The 25,067-nt window shown below is 38.5% G+C and overlaps 1 protein-coding gene across 3 annotated transcripts in view; it reads right to left on the bottom strand.

Moving 5' to 3' along the window:
- ANO10 (anoctamin 10) overlaps positions 1 to 24,859 on the bottom strand; it is a 128,290-nt gene extending 103,431 nt beyond the window's left edge. For 2 of the 3 annotated variants that reach the window (XM_056334757.1, XM_056334759.1), the window contains exons 1-11: positions 24,729 to 24,859; positions 21,628 to 21,780; positions 20,344 to 20,526; positions 17,941 to 18,075; positions 16,107 to 16,226; positions 13,061 to 13,630; positions 10,642 to 10,697; positions 8,999 to 9,073; positions 7,816 to 7,998; positions 4,226 to 4,417; positions 1,755 to 1,883 (exon numbers count right to left, since the gene is read on the bottom strand). In XM_056334757.1, coding sequence (XP_056190732.1) covers positions 1,755 to 1,883; positions 4,226 to 4,417; positions 7,816 to 7,998; positions 8,999 to 9,073; positions 10,642 to 10,697; positions 13,061 to 13,630; positions 16,107 to 16,226; positions 17,941 to 18,075; positions 20,344 to 20,526; positions 21,628 to 21,780; positions 24,729 to 24,747 — 1,815 coding nt within the window. In that variant the 5' untranslated portion in view covers positions 24,748 to 24,859. Of the gene's footprint in view, positions 1 to 1,754; positions 1,884 to 4,225; positions 4,418 to 7,815; positions 7,999 to 8,998; positions 9,074 to 10,641; positions 10,698 to 13,060; positions 13,631 to 16,106; positions 16,227 to 17,940; positions 18,076 to 20,343; positions 20,527 to 21,627; positions 21,781 to 23,751; positions 24,211 to 24,728 lie in introns of those variants that run through there. The other variant, XM_056334758.1, reaches the window with a different exon arrangement.
- Between the last annotated feature and the right edge of the window lie 208 nt (positions 24,860 to 25,067).

Raw genomic sequence — 25,067 nt, 5'->3', positions numbered from 1 at the left:
TTATGCTGCAGAAAAGCACTATAAGACTTACAAACTGGGTTTGTGTCTTTGTGTTTTCTCAGACAAAATAGTTTGTAATAACATAAAAACAGCCAAAAAAAAAAAAATCAGACCAACATACTTAAAAGTATCAAGCATACTGGATACTTATGATTAAAACTGTTTTTTAAATACCCCTTTTCTGACAAGTACATTATGGGTTGTTTTGGGGTTGTTTTCTTTTTTTACTAAGAACAGTATGAGAAAACCTGACTTTTCTGTAATCAAATGGTTGCTCTCTAGCTCACCCAGCTTTAGCCTCCATCAGTCCCTTCATACAATGTTAGTTATAGATTCATGGCCTTCGTCAACATTGCCTCTCAGTATTAGACAACATTTTTGCCTTTCCTCCCCTCAGTACTAATTTACCTTTTCTCTTCAAACTTTCTGCTTGTCATTTTCTTCAACTCCCTTTCCAGCGCGTTTATAGATAATTTGAGATACACTGTTAAAGAATTCCAAGAGCTAATCAACTACCATGCTGCAATTCCTACCATCTAAAGGACTGCATATAAGCAGAATTTAAATATATAGAGAAAAATATCAGTATTTTCCTATGGCCTACCCAGAACAGAGGTCTGCCTAGAGACCATGTATCCAGCTTCACATTAAAAACAGATAAAAATTGAATAAATACCCAGGAAGCAAGGCAAGAATAGCCCCTTCTCTTTAAGTTGCCATAAATACAAACTGCTTACTTTAGCCATACAGTTTTCATAATGTGATCTCTTGTCCAGTAACAAGCCATAACAGTACATTTAAATTGCCAAATTAGTTTTTTATTAAAATACCTCACTGAGCTTAATGCAAATGTTCACACATGCATAATAGAAGAATGTATCAGGCTGTCTGCAGACTTGAACTTCAGCAAAACAGTTGAAATGATTCATATTTACAGTTAACTGCAAACCTTAAAGCTTGGAAAATAAAATTCAAAGCAAGCTTATAATTCATTGCATAATGCTTAACACCTGTAAAAACAACAAAGTATGTGCTCCTGCTGCACCTCTGTAAGGCAATACCTTACAGTTTAACAACTGCACATAAACAACTCGGACTTTGTGCCACAAGTAATCCAGATCCTAAAAGCCAAAATAGCATAATGATGAAAGTCAAGGCAATGCAATACAAGAAAGCTCTGAAAGAAAGTCATGCCAAGGCGAAGCCCTACAGTGTCAGTTACTATATAAAATACCCACAGATATCCCTCCTTGTCTGAAAAGGAAGGACACTCAAGTGGTTATTACATAGAATTAGAAAAAGATGAAACCCAAATACTCTTACAATCACTTATTTATAGTCCTCATATATACTAGTTTCAGATAAGCCTTACAGGAAATTCCCATAAAGATTAGGTAGGAGGTCTTTATAAGATATGCTGTGTTCACAAACCAAGCAGAATAACAGCTAGTTCACAAAACTGTGGTTATTTTGTTTCTTGAAATAGTACTTTTAAATTCTTCAAATACCTGAAGCAACAAATACACTGTATCTTGGGAATGTATGGGAAAGTATGGCAACATTTCACAGTACATGAAAACACAGAAAAGCAAGCAACCAAAGGCAAGGCTTTGAAACACTTCTTTGAAAGGGAAATCTTCATTTCCTTTTAATACAAGGGGGTGCAGGGAGGAAGTCTACTCCCTGATATCATTTCCACTGTTGTTCATGTTATGTGCTACTAAAACACATGCACTGTTTGAAGGCAGACTTACCTCTACCAGTGCCACAGTCAGAATAAGGTCCATTTTTGAGTCTGGGAAAAGGGCATTCACTTGTGGAGACATTCCAATCAGTATGCAATTAGTAACAACAGATATCACACTCATAGTTTCAAAAGCCAACTGAAATAAAACATAGATATATCTACAGTTACAACCATTATCTCTAATTTAACAGTCTCCAAATTGCTCTGAACAATACCTCTCTCTTTTTTACATCATCATAAGACTCATTATTTAACTTTCCTTCATCTTTTGAATTCTGTAACGTAAGACTTGTTTGGCAAGCAGTCTAGATTTCATCAGCTTTAAGAATAGGCAAAGACAAGAAAGACTATAACAAGGTTTGCAATACCACAAAGACCACCTGGCAACCCTAAATTTCTCTCCAATTTGATTTCCCTATGTGCACATCCGTGTGTTGTGAAGAAAAACAGTATTCTTCCACAATCCCACAGTACTGTAGAGACCTTAAGAAGTTATTTAGAAACCACTAATATTCTAGATGCAGGTAATGCCAGATGACCTTCTGAAAAATTTGGACAGGAAAGCAGCCTCATACCTGTTATCTTCATGACTCATAATCTAAACATATAAAAATGTGTGCACTCACCTACAGTTGTACTCCTGAACACAAATTTCTTTCGGGATAAAGAAAAAAAAAAATGTGAAATGCCTAGAGGAAATAATAGTCCAAACACTCCTGGGTTTGGAGGTTTTGTCTGAATGTTGAGTAATAGAAAAATGTAACGATGGTTCAGAATGCCATTTTTAAAAGCTGAAATTTGCTGAAAGAATGATTTACATTTTAAAGCATGCAATTGCACAAATATAAGAAGTTCTTGCCTACAGAACTCCCACAAAATGTCTGAAAATATCATTACAGAGTGATAATTACTTTTGCAATATAGTGGTTAACCATTGCAAGGTCATCTCTGGAATGAGAAAGACTGATGTTGAATTGTAGCAATTGTCATAATGAATTAGCAAAGTAACCTTCTCCGTGACAACAAGCTGGTGACTCAGCTCACCTGTTAAATAATTCCAGTATCCCTTTAACAGAAATCTTTCAGCCAATGCTCTAACTTCCCACATGAAACAGATAACTAAATTTTTAAGTTGTTATTTTTAATTCACAAAGAAAATGCATTTCTACTATTAATTACAAACCTACTATAAAGAAAATGTGACTGTACCACTAGTGTTATACTTTTTCAGCCTACTCCCTAGATTAAAACAAACTATTCTAGCAAAACCAAATGCTATTAATATACCTGCAGCTACGCTTGGAACTTATGACTACAGCTTCATTTATCCGGTGGTCACACCACTGGTCAATGCAGTTATGCCATCAAGATGTTGGCAGCATAGATCTGGACTGAGAAAATACATCAAACGCTAAAAAGCAATCAGATTACAATTTACACATTTTAATGACTTAATATTAAAAGACTTCTCCTATAAGTCCACTTCATTAATACCTATGTACGTGTCTCACAATTCCTCAGAATACTTGGTTTATACGTTTGTACATTTGTAAGTATTTACAACAAATACCTGGTTTACTTTTTACAGTAGGTTTCCTGATTTCATTTTTCATCTCCCATTTGTTTCATTTCATACCGACACTTGCAACCCCTCCAAATAGAACAATTCACTGGTTTATTGTGCCCTTTGTCTCCATGACATATCATTTAAAAAGTTGTTAAATAAAATTAGAATATGGATCATCCCCTGGAGATTTCCTCCAACCTACTTCACACTCCTTATCAGGCCACTGCTATTAAGTCTCTGGATGATTTTCTTTTCAGGAAAAATTCTGGGTTTGAAGGAGTTTTATAGGGATCTTTTTAGTCAGAATCAGTTCACTGATGCAGAGTACTCAGCAGGCTCCAAACTAGCTGGTGCTAGCATGACTGCATGGTCAAACAACTGAGGACAGAAAATCCTTAACCCAGTACTACGAGCATGAAATTGTTTAGACAGACTACAATGTTCAGGTTGTGCAGAAAGGTCTAGCTCCTGCACACACATCCAGATTGTTTTAAAATTAGTTAGCTTGAATACCAGTAATCACAGTGGCACACAGCCAAGCATGGTTTAGGACTCCAAGTATTTCTTCAATTTTTTTTTTAAACCCTTGCTGAGCTCCATGCTTCTGAGATTCATCAGATGTTACCATTTCTAAAATGTTGGCTGTAAAGAGTAATAGGCGGTATCCGTCAGCTTTGCTTTGCTGCATTTGCAACAGGAGTACCATATACAAGGACTAAAGGAATGTTTTTTTCTTTTGGCAGGCAACTGAAAAACACATGGTCAAAAACCCTAAAAAAACCCACTTGCGTATACAGCTGGATAGATAATATCCTAAGGCATTGAAGAGAACAAAGTACCTATTAAACTTTAAAGTTTCAAAGTTGTTGAAACCTCTTTTAAAACAAATGAACAGAAGACTCAGAAATTACCTGCCAAACACCAATATTTGCTGTGGGTTCTGCAAATGGACGCTTGTAAACTCTACACATCTTTAAAGCATCAGAATATATCTCTGTGATGTTGTTTAACACTGCAAAGATGGCTGCCAGTGGATAAACACATGAGAAAAGACTCACATAGCCAAACTGTAAGAACAACTCCAGATAATCATCAAAAGTACCCTAAAAAACAGAGCAAAAATAAGAACAAATTTAACCCATAAAAAAACCCCAAAAACTAAGAAACACAGATTTAACAAATACAGTTGTAAACACACTTTCTCATCCCAGACCAGTTGTTTGGGAATGACTGGTAACAGAAAACAGTAACAACAACAAAAAAATCCCATCTAGTTAATTTGGAATTATTCAATTACTCAAAACTTATTAATAAGGGGAGGGCAAGGTTTTTCTTTTTGCCCAATACATTTTCTGCAGGTCACATTTCTTATCCTTAGTACATGAAGTAATTGTATAAACACATTCATCCCATTCAAGTTCTTGACTATCTCAATGAAACAGTTACAGAAGGAACATGGGGGCATAGAAAAACAGCACCATGCATTTAAACTGGCAGAACATTCTCCTGAAAGTATTGTGACAAGAAAGATCCTAGTATTTCAGACTGTCCATGAAAGACCTAACCAGAAGAGCAGGTTGGCAGATAGGCAACTCTTTTCTGATATTTCTGCTTGTTTATTTCAAAATAGGTAAGCCAGAATTAGTGGCCAACTTGAAGGCTGAAATGTCAGAACACAGTGCTGACATCTGAAAAGAACAATTAGCACAAACAAAAAGCCCTATTTTGGTAAATCCAATCACATTGCCTGATCTTTAAAGCAAGAATGTGGGTACTTAAATGCTGATTGAGTACTCACATGTAGGTTATCATATATTTGCATATTAGTTTTGTAGTATTAATAATAGTTCTCTATGAATGCAGCAATTATTTATATAAGTGAAGAACAAACCCAACCATTTTTAAAGAAAAAGTGTTCACTGGACAAAGGATGGTGAAATACCACACACAGGTTAAACTGGGATCTAGCTATCTTGTATTTGCCCAGGCCCACATACTGTCCTCCCATTCAAACATGAAATAATAAAAGACTTGACAGTAACTGAGATTATTACAGGAACCACATAAAATTGGTTTTGGCTCCACACATCAGACACGTGGTTCTCCAGTCTTTTTTGCTGGTTATAGCTGTTAAAGTGACTGCCCTCTCCAGCACCTAGTGCTTCTTTTTCTAGCAAACAGAGAGAGTCAGTAGAAGACTGCAAGCTCAGAAATCAACATGGGGTGGTCATTAGTTCCATTCTTCACTTCAGCTCATTTTCAAGTTGCACAATATAGCTGGGTCTAACAAACTGATCCACAGGCAAGACCATGAGGAGCTACTTAACTTTTAAAACCACTGAGATTTTTTCACAGTAATGTTTGTATGAACTCTGAATTTTAGTAAGGTCTTCCTTAGGGTTGTTTGTGCAGGATCATTCACTGGAGTGGCAGTCATGTATTTGTCCCTGCTATCACTTTCTCAGACAACTGTTGCAGGCGGGGAAAAACGCTTCCCTTTGTGCTCCTCCTTCTGGTAACTACATAGTATCCCCACTGCTTCCTCTAACCTTTCTTCTCATTTCCTTGCCCAGTACTTACTGACTTTTAGAACAGCAGACTATAGAAAGAGAAAAAGAGTATTTATTTCTCCCTCACTCAATTTATGACACTTTGTGCAGGAAAACAGGAGCTGATACAATGTTAAAGAAGTTTCAAAGTATGCCATTGCTGCCCACAAGAGCAGCACATGAACTATGGCATCAAGGAAACAGAATCAACAAAGAAATTACGGCAGAAAATCAACTAGAAGAGAGAAGCATAAACTTAAATAAAAAAAATATTGCAGGGTGGTTTTACATCTTAAACTGAGTTAAGGGCTGGAGATTTGAAAAGCGAGAGAGAAAGGAGACAAATAAAACAGATAATTAAACGTTGAAACGTAAGTGAAGGAAGGAAAACAGAAGAGGAGAGCCTGAAATGCAGAATTCTGTCAAGACTCCTGCTAAACTAAGTTACTAAACATAGTCAAATGCTTCCCCCTTGTGACAGATTTAATTTTAGAAATACTCTTGCCAGCTGACAGCTCACTGCTTGCAAACAAATCAGTGGTCTAATATCATGTATTCACAAGTACAGCCCAATTAGTATCTTTAAACTGAAAATAACATTAAGGCTTTGAATACACACTACCTTGAACTGAAAACGAGACTAGCAGCGGAAACCTTCAAAGGCAAAGTCATAACTCTACAAATTGACCTGTTGGATCCCCGTGGAAAATTATTCAGAGCAGAATGGTACAACAGGTGCAGATATATTTGATCCAGTTCTGCACAAGAAGCACTGTGCAGTGTGACTCAAAGACACCACACTGGCCTTGTATGTGCAGCTGAGAATAAGAAGTCAGCTCATCTCTAAGAGGCAGAGCTTATTTGGTCAGGCATATCAACACCTGATGCCAATACACAGCTTTTGGAGTTCTGCTGGCCTATTTGCAGGCACAGTGTTGAACTGTCCTGATTTATCAGTTCAATCACTAACGCAGGGATTTCTGCTGTGTTCTCCACTGCAAGATAGACATGCTCTCTAAATCTCTCTCCCTCCATATAAAATGTGCAAAATACCAGCCTTCACAGAGGAATGCAAGTATTAATATTTGTACAATTTTTCAATTGCAAAGGTAGCATTTCTTTTTCCTCTTCCCATTTCACAGCACTCTATGCAGGAAGAGAGGAATCTGATGCAGTATTAACATCAAATTTTAAACTCTACCTGTTACATAGAAGGTACACTGTCTACATATAATGCTTATTCCGTAAAAGTATAAATCATCCAGTATTAAGACCCTTGTGACTATGCTTGCAGCATCCGATCAAACAAGTTCTCAGCCACACTGTAGGGCCTTAACATACACACTGATGTCTATTTTGTCAATTCCTTTAGAATTGCAAGGAATGAATTGCACAAAGTCTTTTAAATACAATCTAAAATTGTACTGGGTAGAAGGTGGTCAGGAACAGAACTAGGAAGACAGGATGTGCCAAAGCTGTAGTTTCAAGAAGCAAGAGCTTCCGGCAGTAGTTTTGGTTTGAAGAGGTGGCATCTTCTGCCCTTTCCACTTCTGGCTCCACCCAGACATAAGCACACTCTCTCAGGCTACAGTTTAATTGATGGTTTAAACTATTATCACTGCAAAACCAAACTAAAACAGAAAAAGCCTCCCCCTGGTAGCCTTCAGGCTACCCTTGGAGATTAAGGGTATATTACACAAATACTTCTTCCAGTGATATGGAGTTAGGTAGCTCCAGGTTCAGCTGTTCATTCCTACCCCTTCATTCTGGTGTAACTAGGATACTGCACTGTATGTTTCTTGATCCACCATATAGCACTACCAGCAAAATTGATGAAGCTGAAAATAAGCTGCCAGGCCAGACAGCCAGAAATATTTTAGGTTGCACTGCCTGATGCCTCTGTCAACTTCAGCCCAAAAAACTTTTAACTCTTTTACGGTAGTAAAACGTACAAAATAGGTGCCCATTTCTTTCTCCAAGTTGATTTGTTCGACTAATGACAGGTCCGTATCTGTTTTCAGAGAACACATGCGTTTCTTGATCCTCTTCTTGTGTCGCTTTTGGAGCCAGTAAGGAAGCAAGGATTCTGCAAACTGATTAAGGATCTGCGAAGTTATCAGCAAAGTGGCCAAGCTCTTAAGTTAAAAAAATAAAAAGAAAAAAAGAAAAAATTAATAGAATTGTGATTAACCTATGCTCATTTCCAATTTTGCATGTTCTATTAACACTGTAAGTTGCTACACTATGACAAAAGAAGGCCAGCCTAAAAAAACTAGCAATAGCATATGAAAAGTATAGGTGGTCTAGTTGCCATTCTTTACTATGAGCTGAAAAGGACAAAATAGGAGTTAGGTGTCTAAATATTTTGCTGATCTGGATGTATCTTGGAGACAGTACACAAAGTCCAACTAAGGGCAAAGATACACAAGACATATGCCAAAGCCAATGGCAGAGCTAAACAAAGAACTTTTTTCTATTTTTTTTTTTAATCTTCTTGCATTTTACCTTAAAGCACAGGAAATGTGATCAATATTGTGTCTGGTATAGATATGTCAAGTGTTTTGCTAGAGATCTCTTTAGAGGAACAGAGGCCTTGAGTTGAAGTTCTTGTTGTTTAGTTAAATTTAGAGAAAAAAAAAAAATCTTTCCTTTATTCCCAATTTTCATGCATTGGAGTGCAAAAGATATTAACAACAGAAAGCTGATTTAAAATACTAACTACAAATTATTTTTGGGGTTTTTTTATTCTCAGCTCCATGTTGTAGTCATAAAATTAAACATGCTCCTGTCCTCAAGAATCTCTCATAAAGACCACCACAGACAAAAAACATTTTCTAACATAAAGGGAAGGAAGGAGGAAATGAAAATTTTCCAGCCTCATCTGCAAGAGGGAACAATCAATTTATTTGAAAACAGTTCCTCATTTATACAGAGGGAAAGAAATGCTCCACTCTTGTGATTCTGCAAGTGTGCTAGAGGAACTGAAATATGAGTTGGATTTCTAAGAAAATATATATAAAATATATTCATTTTCAATGAAATATTTTTTATTTCAATATTAAAAACTAAAGTCCCATTTTAATTAATCCTTTATTTTCCCATATTCAACATTTTTAAGACATTCTCAGAACTCACCTGCCTCAAAAGCTTCATGTCAAACAGCACAAAAGCAATGTAGAAAAGAGATGCAAAACAATTTAAGAAGTTGAACTGCAAATAAGAATATCTGTAATTAGTTCTCAAGCAAACATTCAAATGCAGACTGTCATCTAACTTAAGAGTTATCTTGACTAAATAGCTTCCATTCAGATGTAAACTGTTCATTAAAATTTTATTTACCATTTTTAAAACTTAGGACAGAAAAATCTCATTTCCAATATTGGTAGTATTCGTATTTTCATTTGACAAGCTTAATGCTTTCCTAAAGCATGGTATACAAAGAGAACTACAACTCAGTTATGAATTGTAGACATTAGAAACACATCACCGTCTACTTAACGTTCATCTTTTATCAGTTTCCCCATAGGTAACAAGGAAAGGGACGTATTCATCTTAATTTAGGGTAATGGTAGGTAGGGTTTTTTCAAAGAAATACTTTACCAACATATATATGTTGGATGACATATATCTCTCAATATGTACAACCATTCCTGAATATATGTTAGTTGAGCTTTATGTTTAATCACTTCAAGAGGTTTTATGTCCAAGAAAATATTCCTTACTTCTGAAAGGAGACATAATCACAGTATTGTACCTGAAAAATTATAATCAAGCTCTGAAGTTTCCTACTTGCTATCACGGCTAGAGCTCCTTTTTTGGAGCTCATAGACAACATAGATAATACTGGGAGTGCAGAGAGCCACTCATTGCATGAAAGTGACATTTGGGAGGACTCATATTTGACACGTCATAATTTTAGAAATTATTTTATATTAATTTCCTATGGGGGAAAAAAGATGGTGCTGTTTTTTGAGAAAGGCTGAGACAAAGCTATGAATATTATGTAAGAGAGTTTTAGCTCTAGAGGTTATGAGCAACAGAAGGATAACAAGCAGGTTAAAAAAAAAAAGCATGCTGAGTGAAAAAAAGAACTCTGGAAGAGACTTAAATGATCTTTTCAAAAAGGAAACAATTAAGACTCAAAATCAACTGATCTTTACAACCGCTTTTACTGAATATCTTATATGGGAACTCAAGATTTACAGTACAGTTCCTTAGAATCAGTGTTGCATCTGGATATACACCTAAAAGAGCAACCAAACATATATACATACACACACAAGAGCTACTTGTTCAGAGCCACAAATTAAATAGATCAGTATATACTACAAAATATTACAAACTGCATAAGAGCAGATTGATGGACATACATCTTCAGTCTCCTCTGACTGGTTTTCTGAATGTTAATACAGGCAGCAGTTAATACATGAGCTTTTTAAAATATGGTTTACCATAAAGTCTGCAAGAAGTAAAAGGAAGAGTTCCTAGTTGAAAACAAGACCACATCAATTAACAAAAGACAAAAACTACACAGAATAGTAATGAAAGAACAAATCAATATAAATAAAACCCCAACTCTCTATTATAGAAAGAGGCATCTAAAACAGCCTAGCAGTTACTGCAACCACAGCAGAAATCCTGTTTAGTCTGATATTTGTGCTAGTATCTCGCCTTGAACAAAACTGTAGGTCAGTGAGGTAATGCTAGGAAAGCACTAATAAAACATGACAAGTTCTCTTGTTAAATAATCTTAAAAGCTGCTTATACTACATACTTACCACTAAAACCTTCAGTACCAAATGATTCTGATACGAAGATTCCAGCCTGTGATTTTCTAAAATACCAACAGAATTATTGATTAGTAAACAGCAGAAGCACTTATAATATACTAGGCATGGTATGAGAGTAAACAGACATTTTTCCTCCACCCAAAAATTACTTAACTGTTTATGGGGAATAGTTCCTCCAACACTTGATGGCTGAAAGAATTTATACTGTACCAGTACCTCACTTAACCTATGAAGCTAATCTGATGCACAGTGCTGACATACATATTTTTGGCTAGAACTCCAGTATTTTTTCTACTGTAAAGGTTTTTCCTTTTACATCTTTCTTTCTCAGAAGAGCTGGTCTATAACAGAAAAACCATCCATCATTCTTAACACTTAATAAAATGTGCCTAGTTATTAATTTTTTTCTTTGGCTGAAAACAATGCAGAACTAATTGAAATACATATGGAAAATACTAGGTTTGTTTCAAAACCTGTAGATGCTCACAGAAACATTGCCATCCACCTCCATGGAATTTAGATCACACCCTAAGCATTAAAGCAAGACTCAAGTACACCAAGTTCAATAGATGTATTACTGGCTCTAAAACTAAGATTTTTCAGTTTATTCAAGATAAATTGTCAAAAGCTGATGTTTGAGGAAGGCTCATTACTACAGGGGAGGAAAGGGAAGTGAATGGGGGATCTGCCATTTCTTTTTGCTATTTTGTCAGATTGTATCTTTAAAGCCTTGGCTAAGCGGGAGAAGGTAACATACTAGCATGAGCTGTGTCAACAAGGCTGAAAGGAGACACTGTCACCCACAGACATTGCTCAGGACAAACCAGCAGAGTCTGACAGGGGTGTGAATTTGGGCCTGACACATGGAAGATGCACTCAAGTGACTGAATGCAAGTTTTGCTTTTAGCTATCACTAAATGGTCAGTTCTCGTGATAAACAGGTGTAAGAGGTGTGCATAAAAAAAACCCAGGTTGTTTCCTATACTTTGTCAGTTTAGCTGTTTAAGTCTGATATTAGCTGAAAATATGCCAAGTGGGAGGGAAGGTAGGACAGTCAGATTAGCTCTCCATCCTCTTCACAGCACGGCAGCATAAACATGTTGGATAGCACAGAAAAGGCACAAGCTGTCAGTGTAGTGAGTTACATAAATACTGTTGCTGCTGAATATGAAACATCAGCTTAAAACCAAAAACATTTGCATTAAAAAAACTTGGGTTACCCGTCAGAACATTTTAATTCTCTGATAAACACAACCAGGCATTTTGCATAAAGGCTTTTTCTTGCAGTGTAGTGAAAAAAAATGAAATAAACAGTCAACTGAGACCTAGATATGAATTTAAAAGTCATTATTTAAATAAAATCCTTGAACAGTCAAACAAATCAAGAAATTGCTTGCTTTTACTATTGCTGCTGTCAAGCTGAATTTGCTGAGCAAATCATTTTGGCATGCATAACCTATCCCCACTAAAACACCTCTTCTTATTCTGTCTTCTGCATTAACCTCCCTTTTACTTCATCTTTCTTAGGTTAACTTTGTGTGTCTCCAGCTTTAGTAACCTGGATTCTGTCCTGTAAATGCATGCCATATTGAGCTACAAAAAACAGTTAACTCCCCATTATCTTCAACTATTAACTTTGTCTGAAAGTGACTGCACATGTCTTTAGGAGTGCTAAAATTCAAAATAAATACTAACATTTCACTATCCTTATGTTAGGTTACAAAACGTAAGGCCCAATCTGTTAAATAAGTCACATGCATAAGGGAAAAAAAAAGGCAATCTATTATAACATTCCTCCTCTTCTAAGAGTGCCCAGAGGAAAATATTTTGATAGGGATGTGAAATCTCAGTCTCTGTTATATATAGCATACACAAACACTCTCATATGACATTTAGTTGGGTGGGTTTAGATTTTGTTCCATTATCTCGGTGCCGCCATCCTCCGCACAGGTGTACCAGTAGACTAAGACATACTCTGCAAACCCAGGTTGTGGGTGCAACCTGCCAGGACAGTCCTGCCATCCACCTCTGAGCTCCCATCCTCATGATCTCAACTCATCCCTTTTGCCAGCACTACAGCTGATATAGCCAAAGAGCTAAATCAGGGAAGGCTGACTTCTGCACCAAGGGCAAAGAGAGTCTGAGGAGGAAGGCAGGGATCACCCCTTCTGTTGGCATGCTAGACTCAGACCAAATTAAACCAAACATGAAACTGCAGTCTCAGAACACTCAAAATAGATGTAAGAAGTTAAAATGGCCATCTCTTGCAACCCACTGTAAAAATCTACTTCAGAAAATTTCTTTAGCATTCCACTGAACAAAACCTCACAGTAACGTATTCTACAAAGAAACAAATTCTAAATATCGGGGATTCTAACTTTAAGGAAAAAGGAGAAAACTTTCTTACCCCATGATGTTAAAAATTCCGCAGCATACCGATAGATACGGTTCATAATTTCAATCACAACAGCGTATATGATACTGGGCACAAACAGCATCAAGCTGCTGAAGTTAGACTCATTCTCCTCATGATAATCCAGAGCCCACTGTTCCAAATCAAAGTAAATCATCATCACATAAAGTGAGAAGTAGAGGCAAAGGCACACAAATGGTAAGGACACCAGATAAATCCTCATCTGTCTCTTAATACTTGAGTACACTGGTTCCTCCCTCCCAGTGACAGGATTGATACCCAGAACACCATGAAAGCCTGGTCTTGGTTCTTCAAACTGTCGTTTCATCAACAGTGTACCCCAGCGATATGTCATGATGGCACAAATCCGCTTCCAAACTTCCAGTATCACAGTAGACCAGAGCAGATTGAATGTGGCAAACATCACATATTTGTCATAGTCTTCCCATGCAAACACATAATAAGGAATCCCTATGACAGCCATTGGAATCAAGGCAAATGTGAAGTACTCTAAGAAGCCAAAGTAGAGAGCAATGGTTTCACCAAAGTAGCAGCGTATCTCATCTGAAGAGAAAAATAAATCAATTAAGACCACATTTAACAGAGACATCAGTATAATATCAAACTTGACTTTACATTAATCCCTTGGCCCGCATTTTTTTTCTAAATAACATAACGAATATTATTGCTTTTTGGTTCCTTCTTCTCTCATGTCCCAAAAGCTCAGAAGGTTATTTGAATTATTTATTTTTTGTTGTATATACAGAAAAAAAAATCCCATATATACATATATTCAGATGGTAGAGAAGTCAAGTATCTCAATCCTTAAGTCATATATTCTTGGGCAGGCAGGGCAGGACACACAACACAACAAAAAAACCAACAGAGCACAAAAACACTAGCATTCTTGAAAACAGAATCTATCAATGAATGGCTAGGATGGCACAGAAGACATTTGGTGTAATAAGAACCAAAACTTTATCAGCAAGTGACACCTAACTTCTGAAGCTTCTCACTGGCATACATACACCTGAAAAAAAAAAAAAAATCTATTTCAGCCTGCTCACAGCCAGAAAGGACTAGTTGTGCTTTGCCAGCCCTCAAGGAACTAAAGGAATAGATGGAAAGGTGTACTGAAATCTTAAATCTTAAGTATGTCAGATAGCACACCCAGGATGACACATTCCCTTCAGCAGATAACTGATACATGAAATACACACTTGCTGTACTCACCAAGGTTATCTGCTCAGGTGTTATAAAGGCTTGAAAAGTGCACTACTAATGGATATATTTAATGACAGATGTATTACCTCCAAGGAAGATCTCATTTATCTTAATACTAATAAAAAAGCGTACGAGTATTATTCCACATAATCTGCAAATGGCACCACATTATAAGATATAGAAAAGCCTAGCAAACAGTTTAGAATGCTGAAATCTATTTTATCTTTGCCTGCTTGGAAAACCAGACTGCTTGTATGCCAATGCTGCATATTCACCAGCTTAACAAAGCAGCCATGACATTTACAAAACCCTACAGCAGAAATTCACAATTGCATATCAGGTAAGTCTCTGAAAGCAAGAAGGAAAGGCAAACAGACAGAAGAATCAGCACTCCACAATCACTCTCAATAAAAAATTTATTAATGAAGAAGTTCAAGTGTAGGTCATTTGCGCCATTTCACACTCCAAACACAACATGAGACATACATTAGTAGTACAAACATAACAGGCTTCCTGAGACTTACTGTGAAATTTTGTATGTAGTCAGTGTTAGTCAAAAAAAACCACCTCTCTCTTGTATAAACAGAAGACAAGCACACAATAAGACCCCTAACACAATACTCTGGAAGCAGGCCTTATCAAGCCAGATCTTCAACTTCCTTTAGCTCAGGAAAGAATCTCAAGCAACTGCAAGACCCAGAGATTAATAATCAGGCAAACTCCCAAATGTTTATTTTCTTATTTTCAAGTAAAGTTTACAGGTTCACAATCTGGAACTTAACTTTTCACACTGCCAGACTAACAATTATTTTCATTTTAAGCTTATTCAGTGTGTAAAATATACTCAAGTGACACCGGCCTGCAACAACGTAACAGTCTTCATACAGACAATGAATTTAAAACAAACAGTTGTAAGCATACTTTTGATACGTCTACAACTCAAAATAGCTTTGGGAATTCTAGACACAGAGGAGCTTTCCTGTCAAAAGTCAATTTGAGAAAACAGCTTTGGCTTGATCCATTACTGCTTTACTCATTGGTAGGGAGAATTTGTGACGTGCAGACTGTTATTACACGGAAGCTTGCAGACATTGAATCTCCAGCCTCTGAGCCACCAAATTCACAAGTCTTGAACCATTTCAGGAGGTTACATGGGAAATGCTGAGAGAGGAAAAACTTGCTCAGCTGGTAAAAGAACAATGGTCTAATTTCAAGACTCTAAGCTAGATGGTCACAGTGCAAATGCTGAGCCTCTGAACTACCCCCCAGCTCCGACTTGGAAACTATGACCAAAATATACAGAACTCCTGCAGCCACAAGAAAGAAAATCAAGAAAGAGCAGCCTGCACATCCAGTGCTTCACTCCTGAACACTTGTATTGCAAGTCATTATAGCAAAAGATACCTTACAGCCATCTTAGTATCAATGAGAATTCTCAACAAAGAGACCTCAACTGTGCATGTCAGCAAGCCTGGAAACATGGATGTTTCCTTAGCCAGAGCCTAAGCCACTCTGTTGATTCCAAAACCAGAGGACTTTGATTCACAATGGCCAGCAAAGCAACTTGGGCAGAGAGGTAATGGAGAGAGTAGGTAAACTGCAATGGGTAATTGGGGATGTGAAAAGGTAAACTCTTAGTCAAACAACAGACTTCTTGGTACAATACTTTCACACAGGAGTTTCAATTCTATCAGTCAAATTCTAAATGCTGGAGCAGAAGTTAGAAAGACCCTTGGTCTTCTCACACAAACTGAAGAGAAAACTTCTCCAGAAGAAACCCTGCACTATATTCATAGTGAAGTAAGCGTTCACATACCTAAAGGTTGATAGCCAACTTTCACTCGGCCATACCAGCTGTGACGGAGCTTTTTCAACTCTTCTCTATCATGCAGTGGGAAAATCTGCACTAGAATACCACTGGTCAATAATCTTCTCACTAGAGGCAAAACGGGGGAAAAAAAAAAAAAAGGTACCTAGTAATCTTTCAAAGGACTATGAAGTTGATACAAGAAAATGGGTTACATTACGTACTTCGCAAGTCTGAAGTTCCTTAGAAATAAATCTAGCATTTAAATCCTAAAAACAAATAATCTGTCTGCATGTTAGTTAAAAATTATTCATTATAGAGAGCAGTTCTTACAAAGACTGTGCTGTCAACTAGAAGACAAAGAGTAACGTTTTTACATCTATTAACTATTCCATAGGTTTGCAATATAATCAGATGCAGGTTGAACAAAAAGTGCTACAGGTCAGAACTGAAGTGTCACGTGTAGCTTTGTGGGGAAAGGTCTGGCTCTTGCATTTGAGCAAATAAAGGCATAACAAATCAAACTGACATAGCAAAAACAAAACATTAAATTGAAGAGCCATTGTTGTATTAATTATGGGGAAGGTACTAAAACAGTTTTTGAATTATCAATTTACATTAATTCATAAATTACAACATATCTTCATTGCAAACAAACCAGATATTCCACAATTTGTATTTAACTTTGTTATGGAAAGCAATACTACCCATGTGGATAAACGGGTAGTATTGCTTTCCATATAAAAAAATCAACAAACTGCTCTGGAAGTTACCACCATAGAAATATTAAAAAAGAAAATAAATTTGAAAACAGGAGAAGGAAGACACTGGAAGTTTTGTGATAGTTTTTTACCATTTCTCATGGTATCTACTTGACATAACCAGCATCTTTCCCAGCATCTACTTGACATAACTGGAAAAATACCTTAGCTATATAAAAAATTACCACTGTAAATTCATCAGACATCTATATTTATTTACATTTCTTGAACCACGGATATGCACAGATCTCTCTTTGATGATGAACACTAATTAATAAAGACACTGTTATTAAAAGGACATAAATACATTAAGATAAATTCTGCTAATAAACTGTAGCATCTCTGCCAAAGAACTAGTTCCAACTACCATAAAAACAGCACTAGCTCTTATTGCTTCTTTCTCCCATTAAAAAGGGGAGCTCTTGAAGCAAGGAGGATGACAAATGAAATCAAATTAATGAAATAGAACTAACTTACTTCATATTGTGAAATTTATAGCTCTGAAACACTGTTACTCATTCCAGTATTTTTATAGAGACAATCCAATATATTATTATGTAATTTAAAAAAAAACCAAGTATTTTTGTACTAATTATAAAAATAAAGGATGACATCAATATATGTGAAAATTATCCAAATGAGAAGAATGTAAGGCCAGAGTCTCAGCCCCATCCTAATTCCAGAGACTCAGGATGGAAAGCCTACTGGAAGTCATCTGGCCCAACTTCCTGCTCAAAGCAGGTTCATCTTAAATCAGGCTGCTCAGGGCCTTGTCTAGTGAAGATCTAAAAGTCTTACAGGACAGTTACCAAAATCTCTCTAAAACCCTGTTCCAACGTTTGATTACCCTCATTGTGAAAAACATTTTTCTCAGTATCTACTCAGAATGTCTCTTGTTGCACAGTGCATCCATTTCCTCTTGATCTATCACTGTGGAGTGCCAAGAAAAAGTTGATTAAAAATAGTGGGGAACTAATGTCTGAAGGATTTCTCTTCACTGCAGGAAAATTAAGGTTTTTTTCACCATGCACACTATCCTACATCAACACTGTGAGTTACAGGCAAAAAACTACATTGCTTACCAATTGATTTTCCTGGATACAGCTTTGCCTGAGGATATCCTGGGATCATTTTTTCATCTTTAGCTCTCAAATTTTCGAGTTCATGCTTGATGATATACTGACATTCTGCCATTGTAAGGAAATTGTGATTGTCATCTAAATCAAAAAGAAGGTATGAAATTATGCAGTACAGGACAATGTATTATGAAATTGTGCAAATAACTACCAAAAATGACCAGAATCAGGAAAAAAAAATTATGTGACAATTACTGCCAAAAAAAATCCATTAGCAAAATCTCCCCTTTTTAAAACTTGGGAAGAAGTTTTCTCTAACTGGCACATGTTGGCCACTGCATTTTTGACTATCCAGATGAACTAAGAGAATAAATCACTTGAGACAAAGACACCCCTGAAGTCCTAATTGCTGGAGACTGGGCAGTATACCAGCAAGTACTACATACGCTTGCCCGGCTGAAAGACTCTCACTTAGGCATCCACTACTTGCCAGACTCAGAATCTCCATAACCCTTTCTGCCATACAGTTCCTGAAATATTTTCATAACAAAAAAACATTAAGATGTCAGGACAAATCTCCTTTTTAGTAAGCATTTCACACCAAATATCACAGTATCTTGCTCTTTATTGCCCATTCAACATAACAATAAGCTATTTGAAACATTTTGTTCTGATAAAAATACAGAAATAAGGTAAAATGATAAGAAACCTTTCCAAAAATCTCAAGTTTTGAAGACCTATAGCAACAAAACTATTGTCAACCCCACCAACTTATCATCAAGGAAACAAGAGTATGATTTTCTTGAGATAATGACCAATTGATTATTTTTTCCACTTAGGAATAAGAAACTGTAGGGATGGCCCTAAATACACTAAGAAAGAAGCTAAACCATCAACAAATCTCTAATACAAAGAATAAGAATATAGTATCAGTTAAATTGGGGAACTAGAAATAATAGTAAGACAACTCAGGCTGCAGAGTTTCTTTTGTAGATGACATTTTTCATCTCATCTAAGCATGGTCAACTATTTTATCCTCTGATCAGGTCTGGGCAAAACTTAAATTATATTGGCATTTTAAAAAAGACCAGGAGATACAGCAAAAATTATCTTTTAGGTTTACAGTAGCTGGAGTTCCAGCTGCTATTACAGAACAAAGTTCACAATGACAGTCAGATTAGCATTAAGAATGTAAACACATGAATGAAACAGAAATGGTACCTTCGCAAGCAACAACTCTTCTCAAGGCTTCCTAATTTCAGAAAAGCAAGGTCACAAAAGATAAGGCAATGCAACAGTTACTGCACACAACAGCGGTGTTGAATAAACTGGCATCAAACAAACAACAAATCTCAACTTTATTATTGTTTCAGACAGACCCAGGAACCTTTATATCGAAAATATGGTGAAAGGCATCACCAAAACAGGCATGTGAAAAGTATTAGCAAAACTAAGCAGGAACTCCAATATTTACCTGGAGAGCAAAATGACTACTGCCACTGTAAGGGGGTTAAATACCTTTCAAGTACCACATTTAAAAGAAAATGTTACTGTGTTTGCACCTCCTCAAAATAGAAGAGGAAAGAGAATTATTTCCCAAATCATAAGATCTCAAGTTGCAGCAGACCCATGAGGATCATAAAGTCCAACTCCCTGCTTCTCGCAGCACTAAACCAAACATCAGCACATTCCCTATAGCCCGCAGGCTCAGGTGCTTTGAGCTACAGCTGACAGTTGGTACTGGGGCAAGGACAGAGGTTTCAGTTTGTACTGGGATGGGTCCCAGTCTGTACTGGGAGAGGGACAAAGAGGTTCCAGTTTGTACTGGGAAGAAGCCAGGAATCATGCCCAAATTCTATCAAATGGCTCTGTAGTGTTATTTAACTATTTAATTCTCTTTAATGTGTAAATGTAAGAGAAAAATATTTCTATTTTCTCCAGCTAATTATAAGATATAATACAAAATAATAAAATAAGATATAAGGTAATAAGCGTCAAAAGGGGCTCACATAATTGCTATGTTAATTCATAACATTGATTGATAAACCTGCACTCCTGATCATCAACTATTTATTCTTGTCTTATTTTCAACAAAAATGTTTCACACAAATAAAAGAATATTTGGAGTATACAAAAGTATATTGTGTATACCCCAAATTTTCAAAACATTTCAAAAAGTAGAACACAAGCAAAAATCAAATCCATGTGAAAAAAAATAGTAATTTAGTTTTGTTACATGATCTGAATTCCCATAGGGAAAAATGAGTATTTTTTTCATGGCTTGTTCCTCCTATTTCTGTTCACTGTTACCATTTCAAGGAAAGAAAGACCATGAAAGATCTGGCAGTGTTATTGCTTATAATCTTCAGGCACAGCCTTGCAATGACAAAGACCCCTAAAACTGCTTACCTGCAAAATATTTGAAAGTTTTTCTACTGCTGTATGTAAAAGTTCTCATTGAGTTATCATTACATTCCTTCACCAAACCCACAGTTTCAGCTCCCAGCAACAGCCTTAAGTGGGAAGCTCCAACGAGATAAATATTTTTATCTCCATTTCCCATGACCAATGGTTTAACCAGCAGCTGTGCACCTTTAAAGAAAAGCAAAATAAGGAAGAATAGACATTAAAATTACATCTCAAAAACCTACTGTGTTAGCATCCATTATATTGGACCTAGTTATAAGGAGCGCTGAAGCTTCATCTTTTTAAAGGCCAGAAGAATTAAGGCTTCAACAGCACCTGAAGTGTGGTGGTCAGAATCTTGCAGGGTCACCCCTTGATTTAGCCTTGTTTCTGTGGAAGTGCTCACAGAAGGTGAACTGGAACAATGGGGACAGTTGGGATCTTCATCCCTAATGCTCACATCATGTAAATAACCAGCACTTCTGCAAACAGTCCCACTCATTTTAAGGAGACTAGACTTACAAAACAGAAACACCCCTGACATCCAACAGAGGCCTGAAAGCAAGTTTGTAGTCACAAATCCAACAGCCACAGAAATATCACTGACTGTAAGATATAATAAGCTACAACAGCAATAAAGAATGCCTTTCTAAAAGATGTTAAAAAAAAAAAAAAAGCCTAAGGAATTACAAATTCATTAGCCTAACTTCAGATCCTGGGAGTATACTAAAATAAGTAATGAAACACTGTCTTTGCAAAAGCCTACAAGCTAGCTAAAAGATAATTGAAATCCAACATGAGTTTATCAACATGAAATTGCTTCCTGCTAACTTAACTGTGTTCTACAACATGGTACCAAGTCTTGTGGACAGGACAGTAGATATGGTGAGTCTTCTATTTGGAAAGGCTCACAATGTGCTCATAAGGAACAAGAGAAACATGCTCCAGGCCATGAAGATAAAAACTGATAACAAAATTATGCTGAAAGACAGGTTATCAGGGTTTCACTGTAAAAATGGAAGGATTCAAGAGTTCAACAGGCATGTTACTCGAAGCCAGTATTTTCATTAATAACTGGATTAAGAGGGTTCAGTTATTAAATTTTCATGACATGAAAGTTCTACTCTTACATAATATCAACCAACTTCAAAAACACAAAATGGAGTGTGATTGGCTAAACAATAATTAAACCACAACATACCTGAATACCAATTTTCTATGTGTCTTCATATTATGATGAGAGCCAATTCGATTTCAAAGTATTACAGAAGGTCGTACTACACTCACCTCCATTTGCTTTTTTGTCCACAATTCGTTTAGTGAACCATTCTATGGTTTCCTCTTTGGTGCCTTTTGCAAGCTCAATTACTACCAGGGGCGTGAAGTTAGGTTCAAAATTATCCAAGAAAGACCAGCTTTCTGCCATCTTTTGAGCGCTTACTAAGTACAAAAACAAAACAGAAATGTCAGTATTAAAAAAATATTTGCTATCAACCTAAAACCTCACAAAACTTTACTATAGTAAGTGACATATGTCTGTGTTTAGCAAAGTGGTAGCTGCCCATTTCTGTGGACCTACTGAAAACAGCACTTTGAGTAATCTCTCAGATTGTGATTTGGGAAGATGCTACCAGTCTTCAGCAGCATTTATATCCTGCTACTCTCTAGGGAAATTGTTCTTGGTATGTGCAGCAAAGAGGTAGTGATGAGAAAGCAAATAAATACATTGAAACAAAGTAATAAGAAGAAACTAGCGTCAAGAACAACAGCTTGCACACAAAAACACACACAAAAGATACAGTGTATCGTCAGCAAATGAAAACATTAACAGACGAGAACATCAGTCAAGCAGGTATCTAAAACCAATAAGCTTCTCCTGCTAGAAGTGTGCAAACACATTATACGTTGAAGGAGGAACCTTGTGAAGCTTTAATGACACCACAGAAACTTACATCACCTTGCATAGGTGAGCAGGACGGCCATCATACAAATAGGCAAACCATGCACAAAGCATTTAAATGACTTGTTGAAAGATACAAACCAAGCGTTCTGGTTTATATCCACAACAGCACAGCGTAGAGCATCAGCATAACTTTATATGTAAATAATCCAAAATATCTAAGTGAACTTTTATAGAATCATAGAATCATTTAGATTGGAAAAGATCTTTAAGATCATGAAGTCCAACGGTTAACCTAACACTGCCAGCTCCACCACTAAACGATGTTCCGAAGCACCACACAGCTACACGACTTTTAAATACCTCCAGGGATGGTGACTCAGCCACTCCCCGGGGCAGCCTGGTCCGGTGCTTGACAACCCTTTCCATCAAGAAATTCCCCCTAATGTCCAACCTAAACCTCCCCTGGTACAACTTGAAGCCATTTCCTGCTGTCCTATCTCTTGTTACTTGGGACAAGAGACCAACACCCAGCTCGCTACAACCTCCTCCTCTCAGGTGGTTGTACAGAGCGATAAGGTCTCCCCCAGGCCTCCTTTTTTCCAGGCTAAACAACCCTGGTTCCTTCAGCTGCTCCTCTTAAGTCTTTTGACATTGTGCCTTCAACTTCCGTATAATGATTCTACAGAGATCATTATATCATGCTTCATAAAGCAGCTCTGAGGTGTTGATATAAAAAGATAAATCTGGAACTAACCTACCTGGCTTAAAAATAAAAATTAAAAAACCCAACCAAAAAACCTATCACAGACTAAATTCACAGAATTTAAAACTGAAGGGAAGGTTTGGTGGTTTGGGTTTTTTTTTTACTATTAACCTCACCGAAGAAAGGATTTTACCCAGTCTTCCAGCAGTTTTCCCCTTCCTGTTCAAAGACTGAAATTACTTAATTTCTAAGTATCTCTAAGGATGCAGTTCAGCTTTTATGACAGTTTTGTGTGATTCACAGAGAAATCACAATCTCCAGTATTTTGCATAAATTATCCTACAAAATACAGTGATACCGTTAACATATGCATAACCAACAAGTTTATTTGCTTTTGACTGGCACAAAAAGCTTTCAAGCTGAATTTCAATGGGTTTTTCCTGTTAGCTTCACTTGCTAGTTCACTTTTTTTTTTTTTTACACACAATTCTGCAGCATTCAGTTTTACAAGTATGTATGTCTTTGAAAGAAATCCATTAGATTAATGAAGTATTTTAAAACATTTTAGATGCAAGTCTGCACAAATAGAGTGAACCCAAGGCAAACATTAGGGATAACGTACTGTAACTGTGCTTGTCAATGACTGACTGCACTGCCTTGATGAGTCATTCCACCATATTGCATTGCTTTCTCTAATCAGTTTTATTTTAAAAAATTATACTGCCTGCCATATTGTGCATACTGCAGGTTCCAAAGAATTGAAAAAATGAAAAGCAGTAGATAATTATTAAACGTTACTAGTTACCAGTATCACTTTGCAGAGCAGTTGTCTTCTCGAAACAGCGTTTGTATAAACAGCACGCTGCTCGGTAAACTCACTCCTACAATTTATTCAGAATTGTTGTGCTTGGCGTGGTGACTCAGTAAGATTTGTTCTTTTCAGGCTTATTAGTACTGAAAACTAGCGGCGGCCCGCAGCACCCCGCCAGCTCGCGGCCCGCAGCGCAGAGCTGCCAGCACGCCGCCTGGCGCACAGCCGGGTGCAGCTGGGCCCCTTCCCTCGCACCCACGCCAGAACCCGAAGCGTGGGGCGCAGGGACAGCCGTGCCCGTGGCCAGCCCCCGCAGCCAGCTCCCGAGCCACGCAGCCCGGCCGCCCCGGGCGGTCTGCGAGCCGGCGCGGCCAGCAGGGCAGGGGGAGCTGCGGCCCCTTTTCGCGGGGCGGCCGTGCCCAGCAGCGGCCCGCTCATCGCCCTGCCGCCACCAGCCCGGCGTCCCCGGGCAGCCAGCGCGGCGCCCCCCCCCCCCGTGACCGCTCTGAGGCGATAGGCAACGGCGTCCCCCCGCCGCCCGGCCGCGTCTCGCCTCCCTTTTACAGGGGCCGAACCGCCGGGGAGAGGCGCGCCCGGCCCGCCGCCGCCGCCGCGCCCGCTGACTCGCTCCCTCACGCCAGGCCGCGCTCCGCCGGCGGGCACCGCCCCACCCCTCCCCAGCCGCCGCCGCCGCCCGGAGCCCACCGCGGGTGAAGGGCGCCCGGGGCTGCGGCGGGCACCGCGCGGGGAACAAGCCGGCTCCCGTAATTCAGCCGGCTCCAGGCCCAGCCCAGAGTCCCCGGGAACGCCGCCGGGCCGGGCGAGCCGCGCCTGGGCAGTGAGGGGCGACTAGGCGCTGGCTCGGCGCCACGGCGGGGAAGACCGGGGTGGGCGGGAAGGTGGGAGGCTCCTCCCCTCACGGCAGCGAGGGCCCCTTCCCGCTGGGTGACGGCCGCCCACCCAGCACTCACCGCCGGCCGCCGGCTCCATATCCGCAGGGCGGGACGGGGCGGTACTGGCCCTGGCCGCAGGCAGCCGGCGCGGGCGGGAAGGGCGCCGGGGCGGCCCGACGTGCCACCGCCCACCGGCTGCCACTGGCCTGGCCCCGCCCGCCGCGGCTGGGCCTCCCCCTCCCATTGGCCGGAGGCGGCGCTGCCCCGCCCCATCGCGTGCTCATGGGGCAAGCGCGGGACGGCTGAGACGAGGGGGGGTTGCTTGGCGGCCGTGGCTGGGGGCCCGTCTGGCCTTTGCGCTATAATGCTTTCAAAATGCTTTTATTACAGTGTTTTATCAGCACTTGTATGGGCTGT

This window comes from Falco biarmicus, chromosome 4 (genome assembly GCF_023638135.1).
Source record: "Falco biarmicus isolate bFalBia1 chromosome 4, bFalBia1.pri, whole genome shotgun sequence".
In the NCBI taxonomy this organism is placed as follows: Eukaryota; Metazoa; Chordata; class Aves; order Falconiformes; family Falconidae; genus Falco; species Falco biarmicus.
The sequence above is the reverse complement of the archived record's forward strand: the minus strand, read 5'-3'. Positions and strand labels throughout refer to the sequence as shown.